At 36.0% G+C, this 25,438-nt stretch overlaps 1 protein-coding gene across 1 annotated transcript in view; it reads right to left on the reverse strand.

Moving 5' to 3' along the window:
• Positions 1 to 25,438, reverse strand: part of LOC117293974 (transmembrane protein 131-like) — a 65,078-nt gene that overhangs the window by 34,974 nt on the left and 4,666 nt on the right. Inside the window, exons 4-5 of the mRNA XM_033776486.1 lie at positions 2,762 to 2,848; positions 1,498 to 1,621 (exon numbers count right to left, since the gene is read on the reverse strand). Of these exons, the coding sequence (XP_033632377.1) occupies positions 1,498 to 1,621; positions 2,762 to 2,848 (211 nt within the window). The remainder of the gene's footprint in view (positions 1 to 1,497; positions 1,622 to 2,761; positions 2,849 to 25,438) is intronic.

Raw genomic sequence — 25,438 nt, forward strand, 5'->3', positions numbered from 1 at the left:
TAGCTACATTTGTGTTGAAGCAGCTCTATTAAATTGGGCCCAGGTGTACGTGTAGTTAAATTACTCATAGATAAATTGTTTTTGTTTTCCCTTGAAGGAGGGCAAAGAGGAAGAAGGGGATATTTTATCAACTGAATCAGTAGTTGATTAAGATTTAACTAGCAGGAAGGTTGACATTTAAAATCATCATCCACTTTAAAGATGGGGTCAAAGATAGGGTTAAAGGTAGGCTTAATACTTAAATATGTGGGCAAAATTATAAAGAAAAGTACCATGAAAGCCACATGTAAACGTTTCAGCTTTTTATTACAGTGTCTACTTGCTGAGAAAAGAGAGGAAAAAACCTGTCACCATATTTTTACGAGAACATTGAACCCATCCACAATTAGTGAGGTGACAGCTGGTACCTCTGGCTGCAGCATTTGCTAACACAGACACCAACCCTCAGAAATCTGAGAAACGATTCATGCATGAACCATTCTCAAAATCAAATGTTTTTCGGGTGAACATTTATCTAAACAACATAGTACTTTTGAATGAATACTTTTTCATCAACAGCTTCTCACCGAGTAGGTTTTTATGTTACTTAACTTTTGGATTATGTACCATCTACATATGAGCCTATTTTCAAGTACTGGAGGAAGACAACAAAGTTTACAGGTTTAACCTGTTGAATTAAGGGATAAAATTACAGACTTAACCATTTGAGTTCAGTTTACTATTATGCATAAGTACATGAGGAATCATCAAATCTCGATACAGCACAACAGACAACGTTCGCATGAAAATCACTTACTGTGCGTGTATATATTAGGCCTACAGCCATAATTTAAAACAAGTTCTGCCTTTTGTTCGAAACCTGTATAAACGCAACAAGTTATTCAGCAGAGTGCAGCAAATGGACAGGTAATTACCATAACTACAAGTGTAATTTATGTTTAATTTTTATATATTTCTTGTTATCCTTGTACTGACAATTACTAATCTGCAACCAGGCAATTGAGAATAACATCTTATCACTGGTATCAGTCACCAAATATTTTGAGGTTAAACCACTGTGGTGAAAATTGTCACAAGTGCAAGGAGCGTGTAGCAGACAGGACAGGATGGTGGGGTGGTGGATGGGGGGTGTCTGGGTGACACAATATTGACACATCTTTGGGATTTATGTGCACAGCTCTCAAATTTCCTTTACATCTACAAATAGATGGACTCTGGACCTGAGACTCAATGAGTTTAAGCATCAATGTTCGTTTTGCCTCGACTATAATTGTGTTAGCATTATGGTGCATTGACCTTGCTTTCTTTTCAGTGTCAATTATTGCCGGTACGAAGCTACATGTAGTATAAAGAGTTCGGAATAAACATCATATTGAATTGAATATATTGTGTTGGGCATCCTGACTTGTCTAAGCAAACCAAGAGGGAACATAAGTCTGTACATGCTCTTTCATAGGTAAAACGTAAATGATTTCAAAACAAAAGTTGAAAGGCTACCTTCTCCTGAAAGAACGAACAATGAAAATGCGGCGTACTCCCCGATATAGAGAGCATTCGCAATGTGTTTTCTGGATGTGGATTGAAAACTCTCACCGTTGCTATTTCAGGCATACCAATAGCACTGCAATGAAATCAAGAGATAAATATTAATGATCAGAATACAATAAACAATTCAGGCTTTGCCTAAGTACAGACTGTTCTCGTCAGAATATTTACCTTTGGGTTATCGGATCAATATCAATAAATCCTTATCACAAGCTTCCTTGAATTTTGTGAAAACCAGATTTGAAATGTTTGTACAATCCATTTACAAGTTCACAATTGATTGGCTACTAAACTTGTTCAAATTGGCTTGAAAATTTGGTGTCCTGTAAAATTGTTCTGAATAACTAGTTAAAAAGGACCATATAAAGCAAATACATGCTCTACGCAGGTGATAGTTTAACCCTTCTGCTTTCAATTACAAACATTTACACAGAGTGACATATTTGAGCAAACTGAGTCACCACGGAAACTAGTTCCAAACCTGAATGAATCATATACATGTACTATAGAGATAGGTACACGTGTGCTCTTGATCATACTATTTATTGTCACTGACACTAAAAGAGTATGTAGTTTTGTTGTAGCATGCTGGGGTGACAATCAATACAAGTACATGTTAATTTTTAATTTAAATTAAGTTTTCCGTTTTCACATTGATTGAAAAGTATTTCCTCATATTTCCTTTACACATGACAAATAAAGAAAAATGTTGAACCTTGACCAACATTTTGCAGAACTTCACACAATTGTTTGTGCACATACTTTTCAATAATACTCCTTACAAATGACATTACTCTCTGTCAGACTTATGCAACCAACGCATCATCTACGTGCCAAACTGCACTTCAAGTAGTCAGTACACGCAATTGAACGGTAAATTTGGACATGTATGCGCATGCATGTTAGAGAGATTTGACACATTTGTGTGAGCTCTGAGTATTAAGCTTCTATTTTTAGCATTAGTGGGGTTTACTTTTACAATTCATTCTTCTTGAAGTGTAATTGACAACTGTGTTTATGCTCACAAAGGTCAAAATAATCGAACAAGGGTGTTTTCAAGGAATCGGATCTTATCATCTCATCCCGTTTTATTGTCACTTTCACTCCAAAGCCCTGGGTTCTTAATCAGGAATTAAATTGAAATTCTAGAAAGCAACCTCAGGATTATATAGGTCAGTATCTAACACTAGATTCATCTAAAAACAATCATACTTACTGTTCCCCAAAATCTAACATTGGAGGTTGTAAACTTAAGTCCAGGCTCCATTGCTTGTAAAGGCCTAGACCCAATGTTTTAACGGAACTGAAAGAAAAAGGGAAAAGGAAATTAGCATTAGATTATTATTTAATGAGGAAATTATACAGACTTTCACTCAAACAAAGTATGATGAATGGTAAGCAATGTGTTCCTTCCAACCCCTGTAGAAAAAAAGTCTGTCGGTTACCCGGTTGGGATTTGAACCAAGGATACCAGCATTCTGTAGTAGATGTCTTTTCCTCTAGGCCATCGAGTGTGGTGACCAGTAAGCTTGGGCGATATCGATTTATTTTATTCACGATATATTGCCGACAATATATCGCGATATATTCGATATAATCGCGATTAATTAAATTTGACATCATCAGTCTTCAAACTCCCAGTGAACGTTGTAGAAGAGACAGTCATAGCATAAGAGAGGTGTTCTAATGACCTGTTCTTCTGGTTTTACTCCAAACCTATGGGGTGCAAGATGTCTCAGCTAAGAAATACATCGCGGTATTGCGATACTTAATCGATATCGCGATACATCGCGATCGATATATCGATTAAAACCAAATCGATCCGATATCGAAATGGTTTCCAAATTAGTGTCGCAATATTCGATAATATCATGATATCCCCCAAGCTTAGTGACCATAGGCAGGGTTTACCTTGAACTGTTTCAATAACTAGCCAGTAGGACCAGTTAGCATGTCGTTTCGCTGGTCCATCAGCTTTGTCATTGGTCTTATATTGGGGTTTCCTTTCAACATTGTCATTTCCATGGATCCAGGAACGAACTTGTAGTTATAACTACATTTATATTGTAAGTACATGAACAATTAGTGTAGTACTGGCATGCAATGAATAAGCCAGCAGGATTTAGGTGGAGAGAATTTTGACTGTCATCTGGCTAGCCATCACAACGTTGCTAGGCTTTTTGAATCATTTAGCAGCAGGCACAGCAACAATTAAAAATTGTTCAGGGACTGGATTTTTTTCTTTTTCGGGGAAAAAAACATCAATTTGTGTTTACATTGATTATTCTGGATGGCCCATACCTGGGTTAAGGTTGACTGATGACAAGCTTACTGTTTAACCTCTACTAATTAGATAAGTTGGTAGAACTAGTACTGGAAGATCAAAGGTCACTTCCAAATTGGTGGATGCAGCTATGGCTATGACTGATGGAAAGTGTGTTGCTCAGGGTAGGCCTATACATGTACATATACATACGTACATGTAGCCAGGCTGTACATTGGACACAGCCTACATGTATGCTTCCTCAGAATCTAGAATATTTCATTCAGTAATTTTGAATTTGTAAATTATCTCTCCGCACTTCAATACAATTTATTACAAAAAACAGACTTTATCACTGTGGAACTATATGTAATTCAATTTGTGGTAACAATATCTAACTCTGCTGTGAAGAGTGCTTGGGCTATTTATTCTACTCCTTTGGAGAAGATTTTGAAATTGAGGGGGGGGGGGGAGACACACTATAGTTACTACAGTTCTACTGAAAATAACTGTCCGTATTGAGTACGTGTACCTGGAGAGATAGGAAATTGGCTTGGACTATAACATGTACATGTACTTTCACTTTGTGGGTCACTTGTGGAATGACAAGTTAGTACAAATACTAGGAAGTGGCAGTAAAGTTATTTCATAAAATGAAATAATAATAAAAACCTCTCTTTTTTTTAACATGCATACTTCAGAATGGTTCAAATTGGTCAAATAGGGCCTATATAAAGGAGCTTCTCACACCATAAATTTATCAACTTTCGTTTCATCACATTATGAATAAACCGTCACTATTCAGCTTCACTCAGCTTCCTTTAAGTCCATCAGTCCAAAAATAGATTTTACTATTTATCATTACCCATAACAGAAAAGAGCTTGGCACAAAGGCTTTGACTGTTTATACCAAAAATGGTGAAAATTAGCATAAAACAATCATGTGACCCTATTTCAGGGCTGGTAAAACTAAAACAGCTACCCTCATAGTAACGTAACGAAGACATGAGAGCAAACCCGTTGTACACAAAAAATACAATACTAATTTCATAATGCTTCCTCAATAACAATACAACAATATCAAGCTAAAATGTGTTTTCTAAAATTCTACATTGTATATAATACAAAAACCCATTATGCTAAAAAGAAGTGCGTGATGGCTTGGACTAAAATGAGCACGCCTCCATTAGATAATGGTTGTAGTTTTACTAAGAAAAGCTTCTTATCACGAGCCCCTTGTGATCAACACCAAAACTCGATGTCCTATTGTTTAGAGTCTAAGCATCCATGGTACCCGAGTCCGCACATTTTTTCACCTACACTTGAAATGAGATTGCTTTAGTAAAAAATATCACTATGTAGACTGGTCGTAATATTTAGTTGCATATTGTGACGGTGAAAGGTTCTGCATTAAATGGCTGCCCAGGCATTAAAATACTTCAAGCATACTGTAACAACTAGTGTTTTGAGGTGATGTGTACATTTTTTTATTTTTTATTTTTTTTAATAATAAATGCAGCGGAATTAGATCGGCTGTTCTTTTTTTTATTGCTCTGCAACTCAAAGGCAAACAAGCATCAATAACTTCTTTCTCAGTTGTTTACAATGTACTGTTCAACATAAAAAACCTAATTGGAAACAAACGATGTACATGTAACACTACAGAAGTCAACAAAAGTTGCAAGTGTTGCTTTCAGCGTAGAGGAGTTTAGTTTGCTGTATTACGCACAAACCCTGTAGGCCTACAGCAACAGATTGAAAATGAAAAAAGTGTCAATACCAAGTAAAGGTTTCTTCATCTATTCATGGCGTATAGTATGAATGCAACCCTTCATATTGAACAACGTTTGGTTTTGATATAAATGGTCCCTTGAGTAAAACAAAAACGCTACAACAAAAAGTTTAAACTGCATTAGCATGTAGTCATGGCAACTTATGGACAGATATCAACATGCCACACAAAGGATTTGTTATTCCATGGTTACATATTATTCTTCTGGCAATGAACAGTACCAATCAATAAGCCAACACCTTAATGGAAGCAAAACAAAAACACTCTCGAGGAGAAAAGTACTTAATGACCAGATTCATCAGTTCCAGCGAAGTATGATCATATGGTATTTTCATTTTAAATGCATTAGTGTGTAGTCATGGCAACTCGGGGTCAGATCACACTAATGGTAACGTTTACCATGATTGTACATTTTAGTAATATAGTTCAGACTTTAGCCCCTTTAATACTTTCCCCTGCTAAATTGTGGCATAAAACTTTTACAAAATGTACCTCTTGTGAAAGGATGAACATTTCTGTTGGGTTACTGTGGTGTGAATATAGCTTTTGACATTGACAGTTCCCCTTCAATCAACCAACACCTTGAAGGGAAGAATAGGCAATTGTTGCATCCATGACAACACAATCCAGTCTGACAATGTGTTGCCTCAACGAGAGCCACACAACACATGGAGGTTCCTGATTGGCTGAGAGCTTAATGGCGCCCATCTCATAATTGACCTGGCTGATTTTCCAAGGGACTTCAAGAAAAACCGATCAACCATGCAACACTTGGTTAGAAAATGGTAATTTCACGAACGATTAATATCCCTACAATGAAAACTTCAGCTCAGGGTAATTATTTACCTGGACTAACTATCTTCTGAGTACTATACACACGCACATGTACGTGTACACAAAATGCACTTACACCAAATTTGTGGCTGTAATTGCTACCAATCCAATTAAGAGTTAACAATGCTGTTGAAATTTTATGGCAAATTGTATCGGCCAATTATTTAACTGGTGCCTGATTTCTCTGAAGAAAATATTACACGTTTGTACCGATATTCTGAAAAATTCTACTTCTTTGAAGCTTCATTTTGTACATAGTGAAAATTGGAAATTCAATGCATAATAAAATAATGTACACATATCATACAAACACACAAGAAAACTCAAATACTGCACATCATGTACTATATAATCATTATTTACGAGCTGGGATGTTATCGAAACAAAATATTAATATTATAACTCAAATAAGGAAGCAAATGTAAACAAAAGCCATTGGGTTAAAAGGGCATAGGTTTCACACTGTGTGTGCTTTGTACACAGACTTCCTATTGATTTTAATTTGCTCTTCAAAAAGATAACAGTCATAACATGTACAGTAGTCCAATAAATCCATCCACATAACCTGTGCATATATAATGAGAATGAGACTGGAAACTGGAAACTATTCACATAAATACCAGTTAATGTGTGTGCTTTCCTCTTCTGGAAGAGTTTCTGCAAAAATAGACTCAGAAATGAAGCGGAATAATTTCAAAGGTACATCACTTTCAATGTCAAACAGTAGAGTCATTTTCACAGTAACATGTACGCATTTTACTTAAAAGTAAGCCTGTGCCTCTGCGTTTAATAGCTTTCCCTTCAATTTATTTCAAAAATCATGTTCCGTCCACACAGATTGTTTGTTTTGTTTTTAAAACCTAGTGTATTTGTGAACCTTCAGACTTTGTACAACTAAATTTAATGAACAGGATTAAAAAGGATCATAAACATCATTATCAAAATTTTGGCTGAAAGCTTACTGATAATAAAGTACAACCATTTCCCCCCCTGTGAAAACTGTATCTGAAATCCTTTAAAAAAACAGCCGATTTCAGTTGATTGAACATGTACAAAAAATGTGTTTACAAATTGCATGCTCAAACTTATCCATGAGTTTTCATTACTTTCTCATGACTCACACAACGGATTAATTTTAGACTCCAAATTGCACAGGTTTGTTACTCCATGTACTGTACATGGTTGATCACACAGAACATAAAAAACTGTCTACGACCTTTTTTGTCCCCTCTACCAATCCTGTAGTATACCTTTATGCATCTTTAGACCTGCATTCATTTAATTTCAAGGAATCAATGTAATAAATGCCATCTGCTGCATCCTGTTGTTAATGATATCTCACATGTACATGACAATTACTTCATATTTGGAAGAAAAAAGAAGAAAGAACGCACTGAAAAAAATCCTTTAACCTGCTGTCTATGAGTTTATGTAGTAGGTGCAAGTTCCTTGTAGTGAATATGAACTATATTAATGAGGGGAACCCATACAGTAATCAATCAAACCATTGTACATGTATCTGCTGGATTTTTTTGTATTTTTAATTCATTTTCCATTTAAAACAGGGAGAACTATTATTTAAAATTTGATAGGTTTAAAAGGTCTACTGACAAGAAAAAAACCCTGATTTCAACAATATGTGTATTCATGTGATGCGTATTCACAGCGTCCACACTTTGCATGGGCGTTAACAATATGGGAGTTCATACACAGATGCTAAAATAAACGAATACCATTTCGCAGATTTTATTTGTATTTTTGCCTTTTAATTGTGTCGTTCATACAAGAAATATGTAAGTCGATCTGTAAACAAACATAAGAAAAATGCAATACAGGGTCTGTATTTCACTGAGTTGTTGGAAACTTTCTTTACACACATTTTACATGTGGGTCTGAAAGTGAAACTACTAATCAATAAAATCTCTAAATGAACGAAGAACATATATAAATAATTTTGGATAATTTGTTTTGCTCACAAAAACTTTACCAATGTGTATAATTTGGTCAAGGCCTGACAACTCAATGATTGCTGAACAAAATCTAATGCGCATCCAACAAGATTGGATAAGGTTATCATATTTATCTGTATCTGTAGGCCTATCCATACATTTTGGAAACCTCTCTATTGAATGGGATACGTGAAAAACACTTGAGGAGATCCCCGAATGATTGATCATTCAAATCAGTGATAAAAAGGAAGTTGACAGCTTTACAGTACATGCAGAACAGTTAGATAACAAAACGAAAGGTATAGACCTACGTATGCATTAAAGGCAGTGGAAACTAGTGGTAATTACTCAAAAACTTACATATGTACATGGCAACAAGTAGGCCTAATGGGGAGCTGTTGATAGTATAAAACATTGTGAGAAACAGCTCCTTCTGTTGAAGTAACGTAGTTTTTGAGAAAGAAGTAATTTTCCACGAATTTGATTTCAAGACCTCAGAATTAGATTTTGAGGTCTCGAAATAAAGCATCTGAAAGCACACAACTTCGTGTGACAAGGGTGTTTTTCTTTCACTGTTATCTCGCAACTTCGACAGCCAATTGAGCTCAAATTGTCACAGGTTTGTTATTTTATGCAAATGTTGAGAGACACCAAGTGAGAATTGACTAGTCTTTGACAATTACAAATAGTGCCTAGTTAGTGTCTTTATTTTAAAGTCACCTGGAAATAGAATTTTTTTCTTACAAACATAAGAGTATATGCTTAATACGAACAATAACACTTTTTTTAAAGTAATTGTTTGTCACGATTTATATGTTTAAAAAATATATAGTTGTTTGGGGGCTGACTCCGCCTACCCCTTTTGTGATGTCTGTAATGCATAGAGTAAACACAATTGCAAAGTACATTTACATGTTACAAGTCGTGAGTCTGTACGTTTAAAAAAAAAACACAGCGCCCTCTCGGGTCGGGGTCTACTCTTAAATTTGTAAATAACAGAACTGATTTTTTAAAACCTTAGTTAACTGTTTATTCACATTCCACTCATCAAAACACATACATTAGTGACAAAAGCTTTATTTTGAAAAAATACCACTTCCAGGTGACTTTAAGTACAACAAAACATTTCCTTGGGTATGCACTTACTCCGGACTATGCAATCCAACAATTGCCTAGCTTTGCCTGCAATAATATGTCATGTTGTAATTATCACTGGCAATGTGTTTAATCACAACTGATTTGACCCATGACATTGCCAACAGGTAAACAGTTTAAAGGGCAGATGAGTGCACAAGTCCATGGAAGGAACCATCGATCTAGTATTTTGAGCAGATGTCGGTGTAAAAGTTTGACAAAAGTTTTAGAGGAAGTACCATGGATAGTTGTTTATCATGTATCTAGTAATCCATTTCACCATACTTTAGCAAAATTGCTTGTCCTTTTATGTAAATTTACAGCAGTATATGTACACAAAATCGTATGCAAATGAGCTCACCTATAATGTACCAGAAAATGCACAGTAACAAGTAAATCTTTATGTGAACAAAGAAATATTATCTACTATATTCAAAGAGCGATATACGAGAAAAAAAAATCATTTTAATTTCTAGTTTTGGAATGGTAAATATGGGACTCTGGGATGCAAAATCAAACATGAGAATGCTTTTTTAAAAAAATGGTTAGTACGTAGGCCTACATCACAACACAATTGTCCTTGGTCCTTATCATAATGTAGAAATCTAGGAATGTTATTTAATATTGTTGTGCATACAAATGAAGTTACCACTATTTTCAGTTTTTAACCGCTGCACCCAGATTCCAGTGTTAATATCTGAGCAGCACTGCTAAACAAAGCTGCATCAAAACACTGATTTTTTGCAGCAAAAACACACTTTATTTTTTGCATCAAAAGAAAAGTGTCATGAATTTGAAGGTCTTGATTTTAGTAAAAAACTGTCCCCAGCTTACAGACCATGTAACCTGTGACATCATTTGTGCACAGCCCAATAGAAGGAAATATCAAATCTGATTAATTTAAATGGGGACACTAATTGGAAAACATTTAATCAACACTCAATAAATGTAAGAAAAAAGGTGCACATTAAAAACTTCCATGCTTGTAATTTTTTTATTGATTTTTAGGGTTATTATGATATCAATTGCAAAAAATTTCCCTGCCAGGAAATGCCCTAAAATAGTACAAGGTCACTCGTTTTGTAAACAAAGATGACGTGGCCTATACGGTACACCGCCCAGTATAATATAAGACAACTTTCACGATGTGAGCTTGAAAATCAATTCGACAGGGCTACTAACAACTTCTAAAAAATATTTCAACACACTCAGCCAACCTCTTCCAGTGATCTACAATTTTGTCTAATCAAAGGCAATACTGGTGTGAAAAAAAACACAATATTCGTTGGTTCAATTGGCTGTCCTAGATTATGTGATAATTCAGTTCCTAGTAATGTACATGTGACTCAGCCCTTTAATAAGGATGTGATAGTCAAAACAAAACATGGGGGTTCTTGTGTACTAAACTATTAAACATATATTTTGTACTGTATTTATACCAATACTTTTATAGAGGGGCACCAATGCCAAACTCAGTACAGTACAGGAAATGATTTTTCAAGCAATTTTGCATCTACATGTACATGTAGCTAAGAATTTAGACTGAACGTGTTTCGTTCACACTACATGCATATTGGGTAGCAAGCTTTTTAGAAGTACCTGAAAACATTTTGTGTAGCATTCTGCTTTGCTATTTTCAAGGGAAGTTGTTCACTGCAATAGCAGAAAAATAACAAAGCCTTAATTTTCAAGGCAATCAAACGAAAGAGATGCCTTTTAATTTCGCCATCGAGGCGATACCTGTAATGGATCTCAAGTAACACCCATAGAAACTTACTCAGGCCTGATACTTCAAGGAGGCGAGGGAGGCAATTGCCTCCATTGCACCCTGGTTATTGCCTTGATGTAACATTATAAGTAGAACCATTCCAGTATCATCCCAACATTACTGAGCCTGGGGGTGGGGGGATACATGCTCTCTTTATTTTGTATGTTTAAACTATTGCTCTTTGTTAATTTCGCATTTAAACTTACATGAATCTAAAAAATAATAATAAATAAAATTACACGCAGCTATTGCAAACTGCTTACCAACCAAAATGGTATAAATTTGTACCACTGTTTCTTATTGGCCTGAATTTGACCCTTGCAGAGTCTTCCTAAAAGGCTAAAGCCGAAATCTTCGCCAGGCCACTCAAAAATATTTGCCTGAATCTAAATTGTCAAATGGCAATTTCTCACACTTTACAGGGGATGGCATTGTGGAGATGGGGGGGACGACTGTGCTGGGAGCGACTTTGATAGGGGGCGAGTTGACTGGCAACCAAACATTATTTACGTTTAACATCAAATGTATGGTGTGTAATCTGTGAATTATGTGTTTGTGAATTCCACAGAAGTTGTTACCTTTCGACACTCAGTGGTGAAGTGATGGAGTTAAATGTATACGTAATATATTTGGTTTATTTACTAATGAAAAACATGAATGCAAAAAAAGCAGCCCACGAAGCCCTACAAGCATTTATAATAATGTAACACATGAAACCATTGATTCTCTAGAAACTGAAACTGTTTTCTTTAAAAACAGGTGGCCTCCTGTAAATGCTTTCATCAAGGATGTGTATTTGACTACAACTTGTTGGGATGGGGTGGTTTCAAAGCAGGTACCAGATTATGGTCCAGGTATACTACATACCAAACAAAGGAAAATTGTTAACATTGAGTTTTCACGGAAGTTATTGCAGACTATTTTGTTGTGACCTAAAGTTCCTTTGTCAAGTTTTCTTTTCTGTATTAACAATGGCTTGAAAATTTGAAAAGACCAGTCGATAACCCCTCAATCTTTGTAATTGTTGGCTCGCAGGCAATTTCTGCAATATAGCCAGTTTCTGCAATATTGCGGGGGCTTGTACATGCTTACAAAAGAAGTCTCCATAAATGCATTTTGGCGAATGGTTTTTAAACATTTGTTACTTTTTTTCTTCTACCCTATACACCTCTCAACCAAAAAGTTAGTCAGTCCGTTTCTGTGTATAAATTCTCAAACTATAAAACATTTAGCGATCTATTTTCTATATATGGACACTGAATGAGCACCAGCAGGTTATTTTAAGACCAGTATGAAAGCCGAAGAGCAGGGAAAGGGACACTAGAGGAAACACGAGAAGATGAAATGACGGGAACCGAGAAAGAGGAGACAAGAAATGAGATGTGTACAAATAGGGAAGACGGAACTAACAAAGAATGTCAATGAAAAGAAAATCACAGAAAATTGGAAGGAATAAGGCAGAGGACACTGTAATTTTCAATTTCTGTTAAATGCTTTCACTGGATGAGGTGACATTCGGTACATCTATTACTTTTAGCATTAAATGATGGTGTACCGATGAAGAGATCAGATGCTCAACGCTGAAATTATGGTAATGAAGCTTACTGGGCAGTTAACAAGCAGCCACTCATGCATACCACGTCAGTGCGATAGTAGCTAGTGTCGAGGTTACGAATTGGACAGTCAAGGCACATGTTTAACGCTGCGTGCATCTCATATCACCGTTAATGTCCTGCTGTGGATTGAGGGTGGGGTAGGGGTATACAGTTTATCAAGGCTTTGGATTGCGCACAACCCTCAAGCAATGTCTAACCTTGACAGAGCAATGGCACCAGTGTGCATTTTAGCAACAACCCTGTGCAGTACAGATTTTATATTATTGTATGCCTCATATAAGACTGTATGTTGATGCATAATCAACCTGCAAAATTCATTGTATTTGAGGAGGCAGTGTCAAAAAAATAAGGATACAAAAAAAAACGTTTTAAAATAATTTGTATGGTACATACATGTACAATTGATGTACATCACTGTACACAGTACAATCTATTTTGAAGCATCACAATTAAGAATTGTTTTAATTCAGGCTGCCTTCAGTGCAGCTATTCCGTGGTTTATTTCATGCATAATGCAAAGGCACAGGGTATGATCTTCTGCCTGACACATCTAGGCAACAAAACGAAATTAATTTCAGCTAAAATGTTTTTTTACTTCAGGCAACTCGTTCATCAGGAATTTCAATTTTGGAACAACACAATTTCTAAGCATTTGGCTTCACACACAGGACTATATTGGTATGCACAGAATGGATTGTATGATAGCACCCATATAAAACAGGAGGGCAGTTTTAAAACACAAATGAACTAAATGGCTCTTTGTTATGAATAAATAATAACACTGCTCGCTACTCTAATTTAATATTGCATACATACGTACATGTACAAGTGTATACATCGCGAGGCAACAGACAACTTCATCTAAGTGCTTTTCAACTGAAAATTGCTTGCAGAATGTACTTGGCGTGCGTGTGTGAACAGTGTTTTTTCCTAATTACAGTTTTTTTAATCACTAATTTATGATTGACTAATTATAGAACAAATGGGGAGATCTTGGCGTGTGTGTAAACAGTGTTTTTTCCTAATTACTGACCTAATGATTATTTTAATCACTAATTTATGTTTGACTTATTATACAACAATTCCAGCGTCATAAACACGCAGGCTTGAATACAGGCTTGATCAGGTTGATTATCAAATTTTGAAGGGCGCCAGCATTGCATACATTTTTGAGATGCAATCATTATCCAACAGAAAGAGTCCTTGTAAAAATGGGGTGAAAATACAATGCTCCTCTAGTCTGACTGGAATATTGGAATATAAGTCCACCACAAAACTGAGTTTGACCTTGGAGCCCCTCTTTATTGTTGTTTGTTCCATTCCTACTTTTCCTTAGCAACTGCACATATTATACAGTGCCTGACATTTTGATGTCACACAGAAATTGGGAAATCTCAAGACAATCTCAACGCCATGGCATTTAGTTCGGTGCATTTCATTAGGTTTGCTGGATTCTAATCAATGTCTTGATCATAGAATGGCTTGTAAATGGATGAGGCAGTAAACTAATCAAGGAGAAAAGATAGGGACGGTGGCCCTTGCAGTTTGCATAAAATAAACTCCAGTATCTACCACAGGGTCCGGTCTCACAGCTACAATGTAAATGATTACAACATATATACTGTATGTAGTCTACATTATGATCACCAACCAACCTCGTTCCCTTCCCAGTGTTGCACTATTTTCCCACGAATGCCTTACTCAATCATAACCCCTGGAAGTGTGAAATTGATATTTGATTTAGTCCTTTGGTCCATCCGTCTGTGTTTAAAGACGTACGAAAAGCGCTATCAAAATCAAAAAAGGCACTAAGTCATTTAAGTGTCGATCTTTTGAATATATGTCTAACCACGGTCCAACTGTATTCTAGCTAGAGGGTCACAATGTAAAAACATGATTCATTTGTCATGGATTGAGTCAAACGAATTGCATTTTGACAAGCGCGTGCTATGCGCCCACGTCACTTTTGGTTAGCCAACCAGATTTGTCTTTCAGCACTTCCATTCCAGGGGTTAGTGATGAAAGGTATCATCACTGCCCGTTGTAGCAAGGCTGGATCACTGACTTTTACAACAACAAAAATGTACAGAATTGCAGTTCTACATTTTACAAGGAGATCTTTGTGTACTCCGAATGAAGGCAGGCATCATTCAATATTTAAGTATCTTACACCCGGTTCAGACAGGCGCCGAACCAAATAGATTAGCAGCGATTCTAGGTTCATCCAAATAAATTTTGGTTTAAGACAGAAGAACTTAATGTAAAATTGGCTTGACTTCTAGTAGTTAGGATTTCTCTCTGGTCAGACTTTTATCTCTCCAAAATGAGATTATCTAGTACAAAACTGCATTGCAGTTCCTTGTTCCTGCATTCTTTTCAGTCTAGAATAAATGTTGCCATTTTGATGTACACATGGTCATTAAATTGACTGCTCCGCCTAAATCTCAGAGAATCTGTGTTTTGCCTGATGTTAATGGATGAGCCAACCACGAAGATGATGATGATGTGTGTCGTTAATCCAGCAGTACCATACTGTACGTAGCTTTCTATTGGCGAACACTTTCCCATGAGTACCAACCATGAAGAGTTAGCTTTTGGTTTCGGCTTGGCTTGGGACATGACAACCTAAATCCAAAGGCTTGGATGTTGATTGAAGTTGCAGGATTCAAGAAGCTCTATATGTACAGTTAGGATTCACAAGTCAAGATACAAATCCACGTACATGTAATGTGTTCACTTCGCATTTGTTATTGTTAACAACAAGCTTGTTTCAACATCTCTGTATTGGAGTACAGTTTGATACTTTGCCTGCATTGCCCCTTATCATTGGTGAAGCCTCGGTGCCCTTTAAAATGTTCCAATAGAAATTTACAATTTCCTCATAGAGGTGCTCTTAACCACAAGGAAGAAAGCTTTGGTGCCAGTGGCCTTTTAAAAACAAAGCATCAGGCCTGAGAGTTCAAGCGACAAACATCACAAAATTTAATTTTCCTCACAAATGCATCGGGTTTAATTAAATATCCAGCTAACAATTTGAGCCAATTCCAGTTTAAATACCCATCAAATACAATCATTGGAATACAATTCGTGTATGGGGATTAGAGTTTTGTCCTAAACCAATTAAATTGCCATCCCAAGCAACTCTACTGGCAACTTGTCATGGGATTAGATTCGTACTTTCAGAAGAATACCACAATTCTTAGTCAAAAATACATTACAACTAAACTTTGCACGGCTCATTAATTGCTCAACTATTCAAGGGTTGCAATGGCCATAATGCTTTTGGTCTTGATAATTTCACTTTCAATATTTGTTATTGCAGAGAAATGTACATTTAATATCAGTTTCTGTTTGGGAACTTAAACTGTGTTGCAGAAATTTCGACCAACTTACAACAATTTTTATGCAGGCTTGGTGCTTCATTCTTGAAATGGCACCAAGGCATTTGATCCTTTGTTAAGTTATGGGAACCCTCTGGGAAAGTTGTACATTTTGATTAACAAATTTCAGGGGGCACCAAGGCAATGATCAGGGACATGTGGGTAATTGCCTTTGTTGCCATCTTGAAGAACCAGATCTGATAAGGTGGCTTAAAAGATTTGTTCATAAAAAAATAAAGATAAAAACATCCAGTGTCAGACTTGATTTTTCATTGAGGCAAAACTGCTCCAACTTTAACTATTATTACATACATATGTGTAGTTTTTTTCAGTTTAGAACAACCTCTTGATACAAATATTTGTGAGTGTTTCAGTCAGCATTGCTAGATCTGCATTGCGAAACTTGTTGTGCGGATGCTTTGACCCGATGCCTACATGTACATGTATGATAATCTTTGAAAGACAAGAGTGAAGGATATCAGTTAATACAAAAAAGGGTCTGTGTTAAAAGACAATATTTTTCATACAAAAATTTTATATTAAATATTCAGACTTATAGACACTTAGAAAGGTGAAGAACAATTAAAGTAAAGGTGTAAAATACATATTTAAGAGGTCAACTTCACATCCATGTAACCTTACATGTAAAACTGCTGACCTGATCTAGAAAATGCACAGCTAGATACACATGAATAATGCATTTATGTATACATGTACTGTACAAACAGTACATGTAGGAATGTACCTCTACCTGTGTATGAAGCCATACGTTTGTCTAATGAATAATTTATGTGTAATCCCCTCATTCTGTGTAATTTTTCAATTGCAGTTCTCTAAAGACCTGTGATAACTAAACCTACAGAAAGCATTAAGTACAATGTATCAAGGAAATGGAATACTGACCCATCCTAACACGCTATTCATGGCCTTAAGTACATGTTCTATACGTACATCATGAATACAAGTAGAGCACATGTGAACAACATACAATAAAAGTAGGCTTACATGTTTTTGTAGCTTAAATCCTCGTATGTACATGGTATACTGTGGATCGCAAGTGAACAACAAATTATCTTGATTACATTGTACAAACCCAAGCTGTGCGTCCTTTCCTACACACTACACCTACATGTAACCCCCACCATCTCGATTGTAGAGAACCATTCAACAAAGTTAATGCACCAAATAATGATTGCCAATCAATTTTCACCTGGTGTTTTCTCCTCAGAAACAAATCTCAAATAAAAAGTATAATTACTTGTTTCTGTTTTGCGTGTGTGTGCTTTGGGTTTTTGTTGTTGTTTTGGTTTTTTTTTTTGGGGGGGGGGGGGGAGGAGGCTTGAGTTGATGTCAACTGTTGATGTTTGCTACCCTTTCCTTTATTCAGATCAAGTCAAACTATTTACAATACTAGACTTGCCTTTGACCCTCAACTACATGGCATGAATCAATCCTGAGCAATGCAAATACTTAATAGAGTTCGCCTTGCTCGAGAAGGCAATTAAGCTTTCTTTTTTATTTTTGTGCCGTGCCTGCGAGCCCTACGTCATATTATCACCGGGAGTACAGTGTATCATATTGATTATGGTTGCATGTCCATCGCTGAACTGGGTGGGTCGTCAAATCTACATGTACTCCATAACCGCAAGGGACTTATAGTACATGTATAAACCAATGGTTAGATCAGATCTAACATTATACAGACTACTATCCACTTGAATGTAATCATTTGCATGACAGATTGTGTCTTCACAAATTGCAAAACAGTTGTCTAAATGTAGTTGCAACTAGAGCATGATTTCCATTAATTCTGAGGCAGCCCTTACAAGAAGCCCTAAGTGCCGTTTGCCTCATCTTTCATTTATGAGCCATTTTAATTTGTTTGATTCTCTGTATAATGCCATTTAAGCATTAACAAATCTTTTCTATGAACTAGAGTGGAATGCTGTATTTATAATGCAATTGCCGGCACAAACATTTTTACAACCCTAACAGAAACACATGGAAATTATTAGTGCTAATTTGATCTAATGAACGAAACCGTCCACAACTGATTTCTAAGGAAGGAAGTTAAACAATTCCTGAAGAATTTTTTTTAATTTGTTATATCGACCTTTGCCATTTTAGAGAGGCTGACAAAGAAAAGAGAGCTAAATGCCCAATTAGCTGAGTGCTAGTGAATCCGGGGTCATGATATGACATTTTGCTTCAAACAGAAGTGATCTGAAGATGGTACGATGAACAATGTGTATGGTACAATGTTCATCTCATGAGAGATGTAGTTCCATACTACATGTATAACATGTCAACGACACTAAAATCTAAAATTGATTATCAACTCTTTAATGTTTAACAATCAGTTCATTTATTTTTAAGTCTTCGCTGTCTCATTGCATGTGGTACTATGAACCCTCTAGTGTTTTTGTAAAAAGTGCACTGAATAACTTAAATAAACTGAATACAATATTTTATTTAGATCCAGTCCACTTGTCCACCAACATAAGTAATCCACATGCCCTGTGGCTACATATTCTAGCCATCAAATCCATCTCACTCCAATTCCACTATGCTGACCCATTGCATCAATAGCACTGCATAATACCAAAATGAATAGCAAGACGGTCAGATTAATCAAGTCGTTGTTGTTCGTCTTGGTCAGCATGATTGATAATACAATAAGAAAAGAGACTACTGTCTAGTTCAATTTGTATTAGGTATTAGAAGTGATTGTGAGCACAATAAAGCCATAGGTACGGTGTCACCGTTTTCAACCAAAGGCAATGCAATTACTTGAGTGTTCTCCTTTAAATATAACATGAGACGTTTCATGCCCAAACCAGGCACTTCCTGCCAAACATAACACTATAGGCCATCAAATAGATGAAAGCATGAGCTTTCAAATAACACCCAAATTAAGGGATGTAAGGGAAGGATATGTACTTCTCAATATGAATGTAAGATACAATGTTTAAGGTATCAGATCACATTGATATCAAGATTGATGTTTCATCTGTCTTCACTTTTAATGCCATTTCTCCATTTCCGAGTACGAGTAAACTAAATAAATGTTAAAGGTAGCATACAGGATTTGCGGGGCTGACAAAATAATAGTCATGTTCGTGTTTCTGTGATCAACCATACATGAAATAACAAACCTGTGAAAATTTGGGTTTAATCTGTTAGATTGAGTGGGGTGAAAAACCATGCACAATTTTCAGCATACAGTTGTGGTTGTAACAACCCCCCAAAACAGCTGATTGCGTTTTTTAGGTTTCAGTTTTCTTGAATATCTTTATTACAGAGGGAAACATTTCACGGAAAAACAGTTCTAGAATCAGTAAGCTTTCAGACTAAAATTCAACAATGACATACTTGATCAAACCCTTTATATAGCCTTTTTAAACTTAATCACATTAGTTCTACAGCTTGTGTGAAAAAATGTAGCACATGTAGATATATACTATTCTGTAGTTCAAAGTTCTTTTCAGTATTAGTTCAAAATGAATGGATGCAAATAAAAATTTCTGACCGCACAGAATATTCATAATGTCAGCTCGGTTTATCTTTATTTATTAACTGAAGTGAAAGGTGTGTTAAATGAATGGCGGCACTCCTCTGGATGTTTGTCCCCGTTGACGACAAAGGCAGGTTGCTTGGTAACTGTTCATTCCCAGTGACACTAAAGACAGATTGCATTGCAATTCCTGTGTATGATTATCTTCATCCAACAGTTCCATCTGAACCTACATGTATGGGTTATTGACGGTTTGGGAAGGTTCAGTTCCTTTCAATAACATTGTCAAAAAAAAAACCTCACAATCATCTACACATTGTTGTGTTAATGGAAACTTGAATTATAGCAAAGAGAACTTATTTTATTACAAACACAAGAAGACTTTGCAGGTTTTTTACTATTTGAAAACCAGCCCTAGTACTTCACAGGGGCAACAGTGGCAATAGCATCCGATACCCCTGGGTATTTCATTGGTGCCCCTCGAAATGTTCTGATTAACATTTACAATGTCCTCATATGTAGTGTGCCCTTTAACCAAGGAGAAAGTGCCTTAGTGCACATTATTGCCCTTTCAAAAATGAAGCATCAGGCCTGGACAACACAATAGCAAAGAGAGAAAACTACCCGAATGTCAATTTACCATGAAGTACAATGCACTTCTTCAAGAAACTGTACAGACATTTGTAAAGTGAATGAAGAATTTGTCTGGGCTAATCCCCATTTCACATTTGAGACAATTTTTAAAGTTACACTTGGGCTGACCTTTTAAAATAAAAATTCTCAAGCTGGCAAACTCTGTGGAAATAGCCATTTCCAGGGAAATGGCTACCTCTAGTTGGGGTGTGGCAGAAGGTTAAGGGGCAGACTGTATACATTTTGTCCCCAAGAAAATTGCATCAAGTGTGAAACAAACAAGAGGTGACAGTAAAATTATAAGTTATCCAGGATTTTCCTAGGGTTTCATTCCTTGGAAAGCAGTGTGAAACAGGATTGTGTTTTTAAAATCTAAAGTGTACTATTTAGCATGGTATCAGGAATGCTAACTCTTCAAGAGAGTCTAACCTTCAATCAGTGATATCTCATTAACTACAGTCTTGAAAATAACACATTTCCACAACACCAAACAAAATCCAGAAATCCTAGACTAAAGTTCTGTTGTCCTCAGGAATGGAACGCATGAAAAGGGGCTTTTCTCAAAGCAAACACAATAGAAGCCTGACTACAACCCTCAACAATTGTTGATGTTCCTCTTTGGAGATGACAAAGTGAAATCCTATTGATGGCCAACAATAGAACTGTGTATGTCCTGACAAGGTCCTGTTGTTTACTTATAAATCTCTCCAGTCACACTACTGGCTCTACATGTAATCTAGTTTGCAAGTAACTGTGCATAAAATACACAAATCAGCATGAATTACATGCTGTGGCTTGTGTAAGGTGTAAAAATGCCTGAGCAAAATTGATTGGGTTATTACAATAAGGTTCTTCTTTTTCTTTCAATGTTTACACTTACATTAAAACAGTTTAGATCTTAATACAACCGTCTTAATAAGAATTAACTTGGGAACAAAAAACACTGACAGTTCATGTCATGTAAAGAAACAAACTTGTAAGTTTGTTTTCTCTTTGAGCACTTTGGATATTTGGTTATTAAATATTATGGTAGAGTATAAATAAATTAACAAAAAGGTAGCTATCTTATCAAAATACTCTTTCAGCAAATGATTCAGTGCATCAAAATTATTAACTTTAAGTGGTTGCCAGACGTTCTCAACAATTTCACTGCCATAAAAAGTGTATGCATTTATAAGTATTTTTTCATGTTTTTTTTTTCATGGTGTTGGAGTTGGGAAATTTATTTATTAAAAAGTAATTTATTCTAATTTGCAAGATTTTGATGTATCAATGTTTTTGGGAGGCTATGTTCAGTCGCATTTTGGGGTTGCATCAAAATTCCAAGTCCAAACAATTTCATATTATGGAGTGACACGGAAGGAGGATAAGGGAGAATTGTGCCCATTTACCTTGCACATAAATATGATAATTACCGCTGCAATTAGGAAGTGTGTAGTAGGGGAACAACCATAGCCTCTTGCGACAATCAAGGTGGGATCCCATACTTCAACTCAATGACTCTACTTACCAAAGTTAACCTAAGATCTGAGTATGGACCCTAGATCATTAAGGGGCCGTCTTAAGCAACGGAAACTATGTTAACGACCATTGTAATTGGGTAATTAGTCAAATCTATCTTCATCCCAACCAATTTTTAATACAGGTGGATATGTACATCTTCATGGCTAAAAATAAATTAAATTAAAAAGTGATTTATTTTGTCAGCTAAAGGTTTTTTTATAAAGGAAACCAGTTCAAATTTATTCATGACATTTCATTTGCATGTTGTATAAATGGCTAGAATGTCAATCTAATGTAACTTGTAAACCAATTCAATAAAACTATCAATGTTTGAAACAGCTTCTTCAATTTAAAAATTACATATTCCCTTAGTTTGGACAAACATTGTCTATGAATTCAAAATCTCCAGAGTGACTTTTACAGTCGATACATGGTATTCCTGAGGAGCAAGGCAAGCTTACACACCCTCATGACAACTGGATATTATGCAAATAAACAGCTACAGCTGCTACATGAATGTGACATTTCCAACCAAGGTTATTCCTAACATTGTTTTCCTTGGAAAATCGAAACACACACAGAGGCATGTATTATGTGATATCACCTTTGCTTTGTATAGCTATGGCAAAATGTCAGTGTTAATTTGTAGTCTTTTTCTACAGGGGGGGAAGTTGTCTCAATTTTGTATTTCCTGTTGATTAACCAGTATTAATAAATACCTTGGAGAGTTTATGGACTGTGATATAAATGGCCTCATTATGAATTAAGCATGCTCCAATTCCAGTAGAATTCATTCCATATGACACAATCTTGAAGAGTTTACAGCACTGGTCTTGAAAACTGAAATAGTTATTGCCTTAAATTATAAACTAAAGGAATATTTGGATGACGTTGTTTTAGCTTTGCTTTCAATCCATAGATGAAAGAAATTAAATATTAACCCACAACCTACATTAAATAAATTTGTGGCTTCTACCTGAAATGGATGTTGGTAAATACAGATAATACCAATTATTGATACAAAAAAAAATTAAAATGATAATAAATAACCTGATTATTTGGGGGTGTGGGGAATTAAACACTTGATGTGAACTTGCGACACATCAGTCAGAAATCATTTGCATGTTATATGAGTATACAATTTACAATGAAACTAGTTGTTTTTTATGGTTAATGTGAAATTGTTCAAGGATAATGGATTTTTAACACTTTCTTATGGATCTATTTTTTTATTTAATTATATAAATACACCCAAAACCTATTAAAAACACAGGCTTTTAAAAGTGCAAAATGGGATCGAATCAAAACTGTATTCAAACGATTGACTCTTTCCTATACAAATTCATTGTATCGCGCCAAAATTTTCAGCTTGGTCGACTGGCAATAAAAAACAATCTTAACTCTTTGTGACAACGCCAACTGCCATTTGCATTGTGTTTTCAAGGGGAAAATTAACAAATAGCACTGAAGATTGTGTTTTTTTAAGGCGCAAACTCACAATAGGAATCTGGCATAATTGTATTATATAGGTCAATTTATTATAAATTGCACTTCATGGATGGAGTGTTGATATTACTACAAGTTAACAAGTATTGTGCGTAAACAGGTAAATGAATAACCGCTGACCCTCAAAACTCAATTTTAAACCAAGACTGTTGTATATCAAGGAATCTCTTAAATACATTACATGTCATACTTATGTACTTAAAAGCCAATCTTATGGTGATAGTGTTTGGTCGTTTGGAATTCCTTTTCCCAAAAAACCCTCCACCTGCCCTTTAGGTTTGTTCTGTCAAAGGAGGGGGGGGGACCTCTCAATGCTATTGTCATGCTATGGAGAATAACCATGGACCTTTTGCTTGTTAACCAAGGGGCCTGAAAGCCTACATTGTCTGAACCCAGTATGCATTCCCAGGTCACTGTGTATGAAGCAGGTGTTGGCTTCCCAGATCAGATGAATGTAGAAATAACTGTACAATGCATGGCAATCCTCTCAATTTTATATGTACTGACTATACTGGTACCTAGTACAAACACTTTATGTAATCTCATCAGAATTATCAATTTTATCATAATTTCAATTTTGTTTCCCTGGGAAAATTTGATGGGTGTGTCAAAGAAAATTATTGGAAATCAAAATTTGGATTTCAATTTGACAACAAACGGGGAAAATAAATTGAAGTCACATACTTCAGTGGATGGGTAGGTCAAATGAAATTTGTGGGAAGGTTTGTGTTTATATTGAAATCATTGATTTAATAATATGTTTGTAAATATGTATAAAATAATAAACAATAATCAAACAGTAAAAAAAAATGCATTAAGTTCTTTCTAAACATTGGAACAGGATCTTGTCGGGGCGTATGGTGATTATTAGAATGAACAGGTCTCTATAGGGAACAGCAAGAAATAAGCACAGGTGTGGGACTTTAATTTGTGAAGACTTTCTTCTCTTCAGCTGTCCCAAAATTTCTATATTACTCAAGTACATGTACAGGAATTATGAAGTGACATTTCTTTAGCAAGAAAAACCCTATGTTTTCCGAGGGTCCAACAATGAACCCTTAACCCTTAAGCCTATGTAAGCTCCTTCATGGTTATGTAACATTACTCGCTAGGAATTACAATGCACATCACACTATATAACTTTATATCTAGGCCTAGTGCCATGACTGATGGAAAGGTTTTAATTGCACGTAGTTCCAATAAGCCATGGACCTGAGTACTGATGACATTATACAATTGTTGCACGCTGTGACAGGGTCCATGGCGTTTTTGGACACCCGAGGGGGAAAATGGCACTATTTCCCCTCGAGGGTGTACAAAACCCATGGACCCCAGTCACAGCGTGCAACAATTGTTTTGTTATACTGTTGTTTAATTGTTATTCCTCTTCTCGAAGTTCTGTTGTCCTCTTCAAACATTATTACGACGGTCTATTCATTGTTTAATAAGCAGACGAAAAAGAAACAATGCCCTCGAACCCGCGGTTGTTTCGTACACAGCGCTGGAAATCGACCAACGCTGGGAACGATCAAGGTGATGTACACCGGTGTACATCACTTTTCATGTTGCCCGGCCCGTCGAGCCATGTAACATGCGTTTTTTGTTGCGCGTCACATGATTGGTTCTCGACCAGTCAAACTTCACAGTTTGTTACCGAGGTATAACAACACAGTTTGTTTACCACTTTGCAGAAGAATATGAACCATCTCTGCACAACTGTCCGAAATGCAGCTGCCCAGTCAATACATGGTAAACAAACTGTGATGTCATCAGTTCAGCGGTCTACTGCATGTTCAATTTGTAAAAACATTCACCGACTTTCTTAATCACTAATAACAGCTTAAATTTGAATTCTGCAAGCTTTTCTACAGCAAAGCGATACACATTAGAGCTGCAATTGTTTTCTTCAGAGGGCATGGTCATTTTCATTTGTCAAAGGGCATTTCCATTAGAAAATGCTAAGTAGTCTATTGGAGACTTTAGAAGGGGGCACCGAGGCCA

Source organism: Asterias rubens, chromosome 8, assembly GCF_902459465.1.
Source record: "Asterias rubens chromosome 8, eAstRub1.3, whole genome shotgun sequence".
NCBI classification, from domain to species: domain Eukaryota; kingdom Metazoa; phylum Echinodermata; class Asteroidea; order Forcipulatida; family Asteriidae; genus Asterias; species Asterias rubens.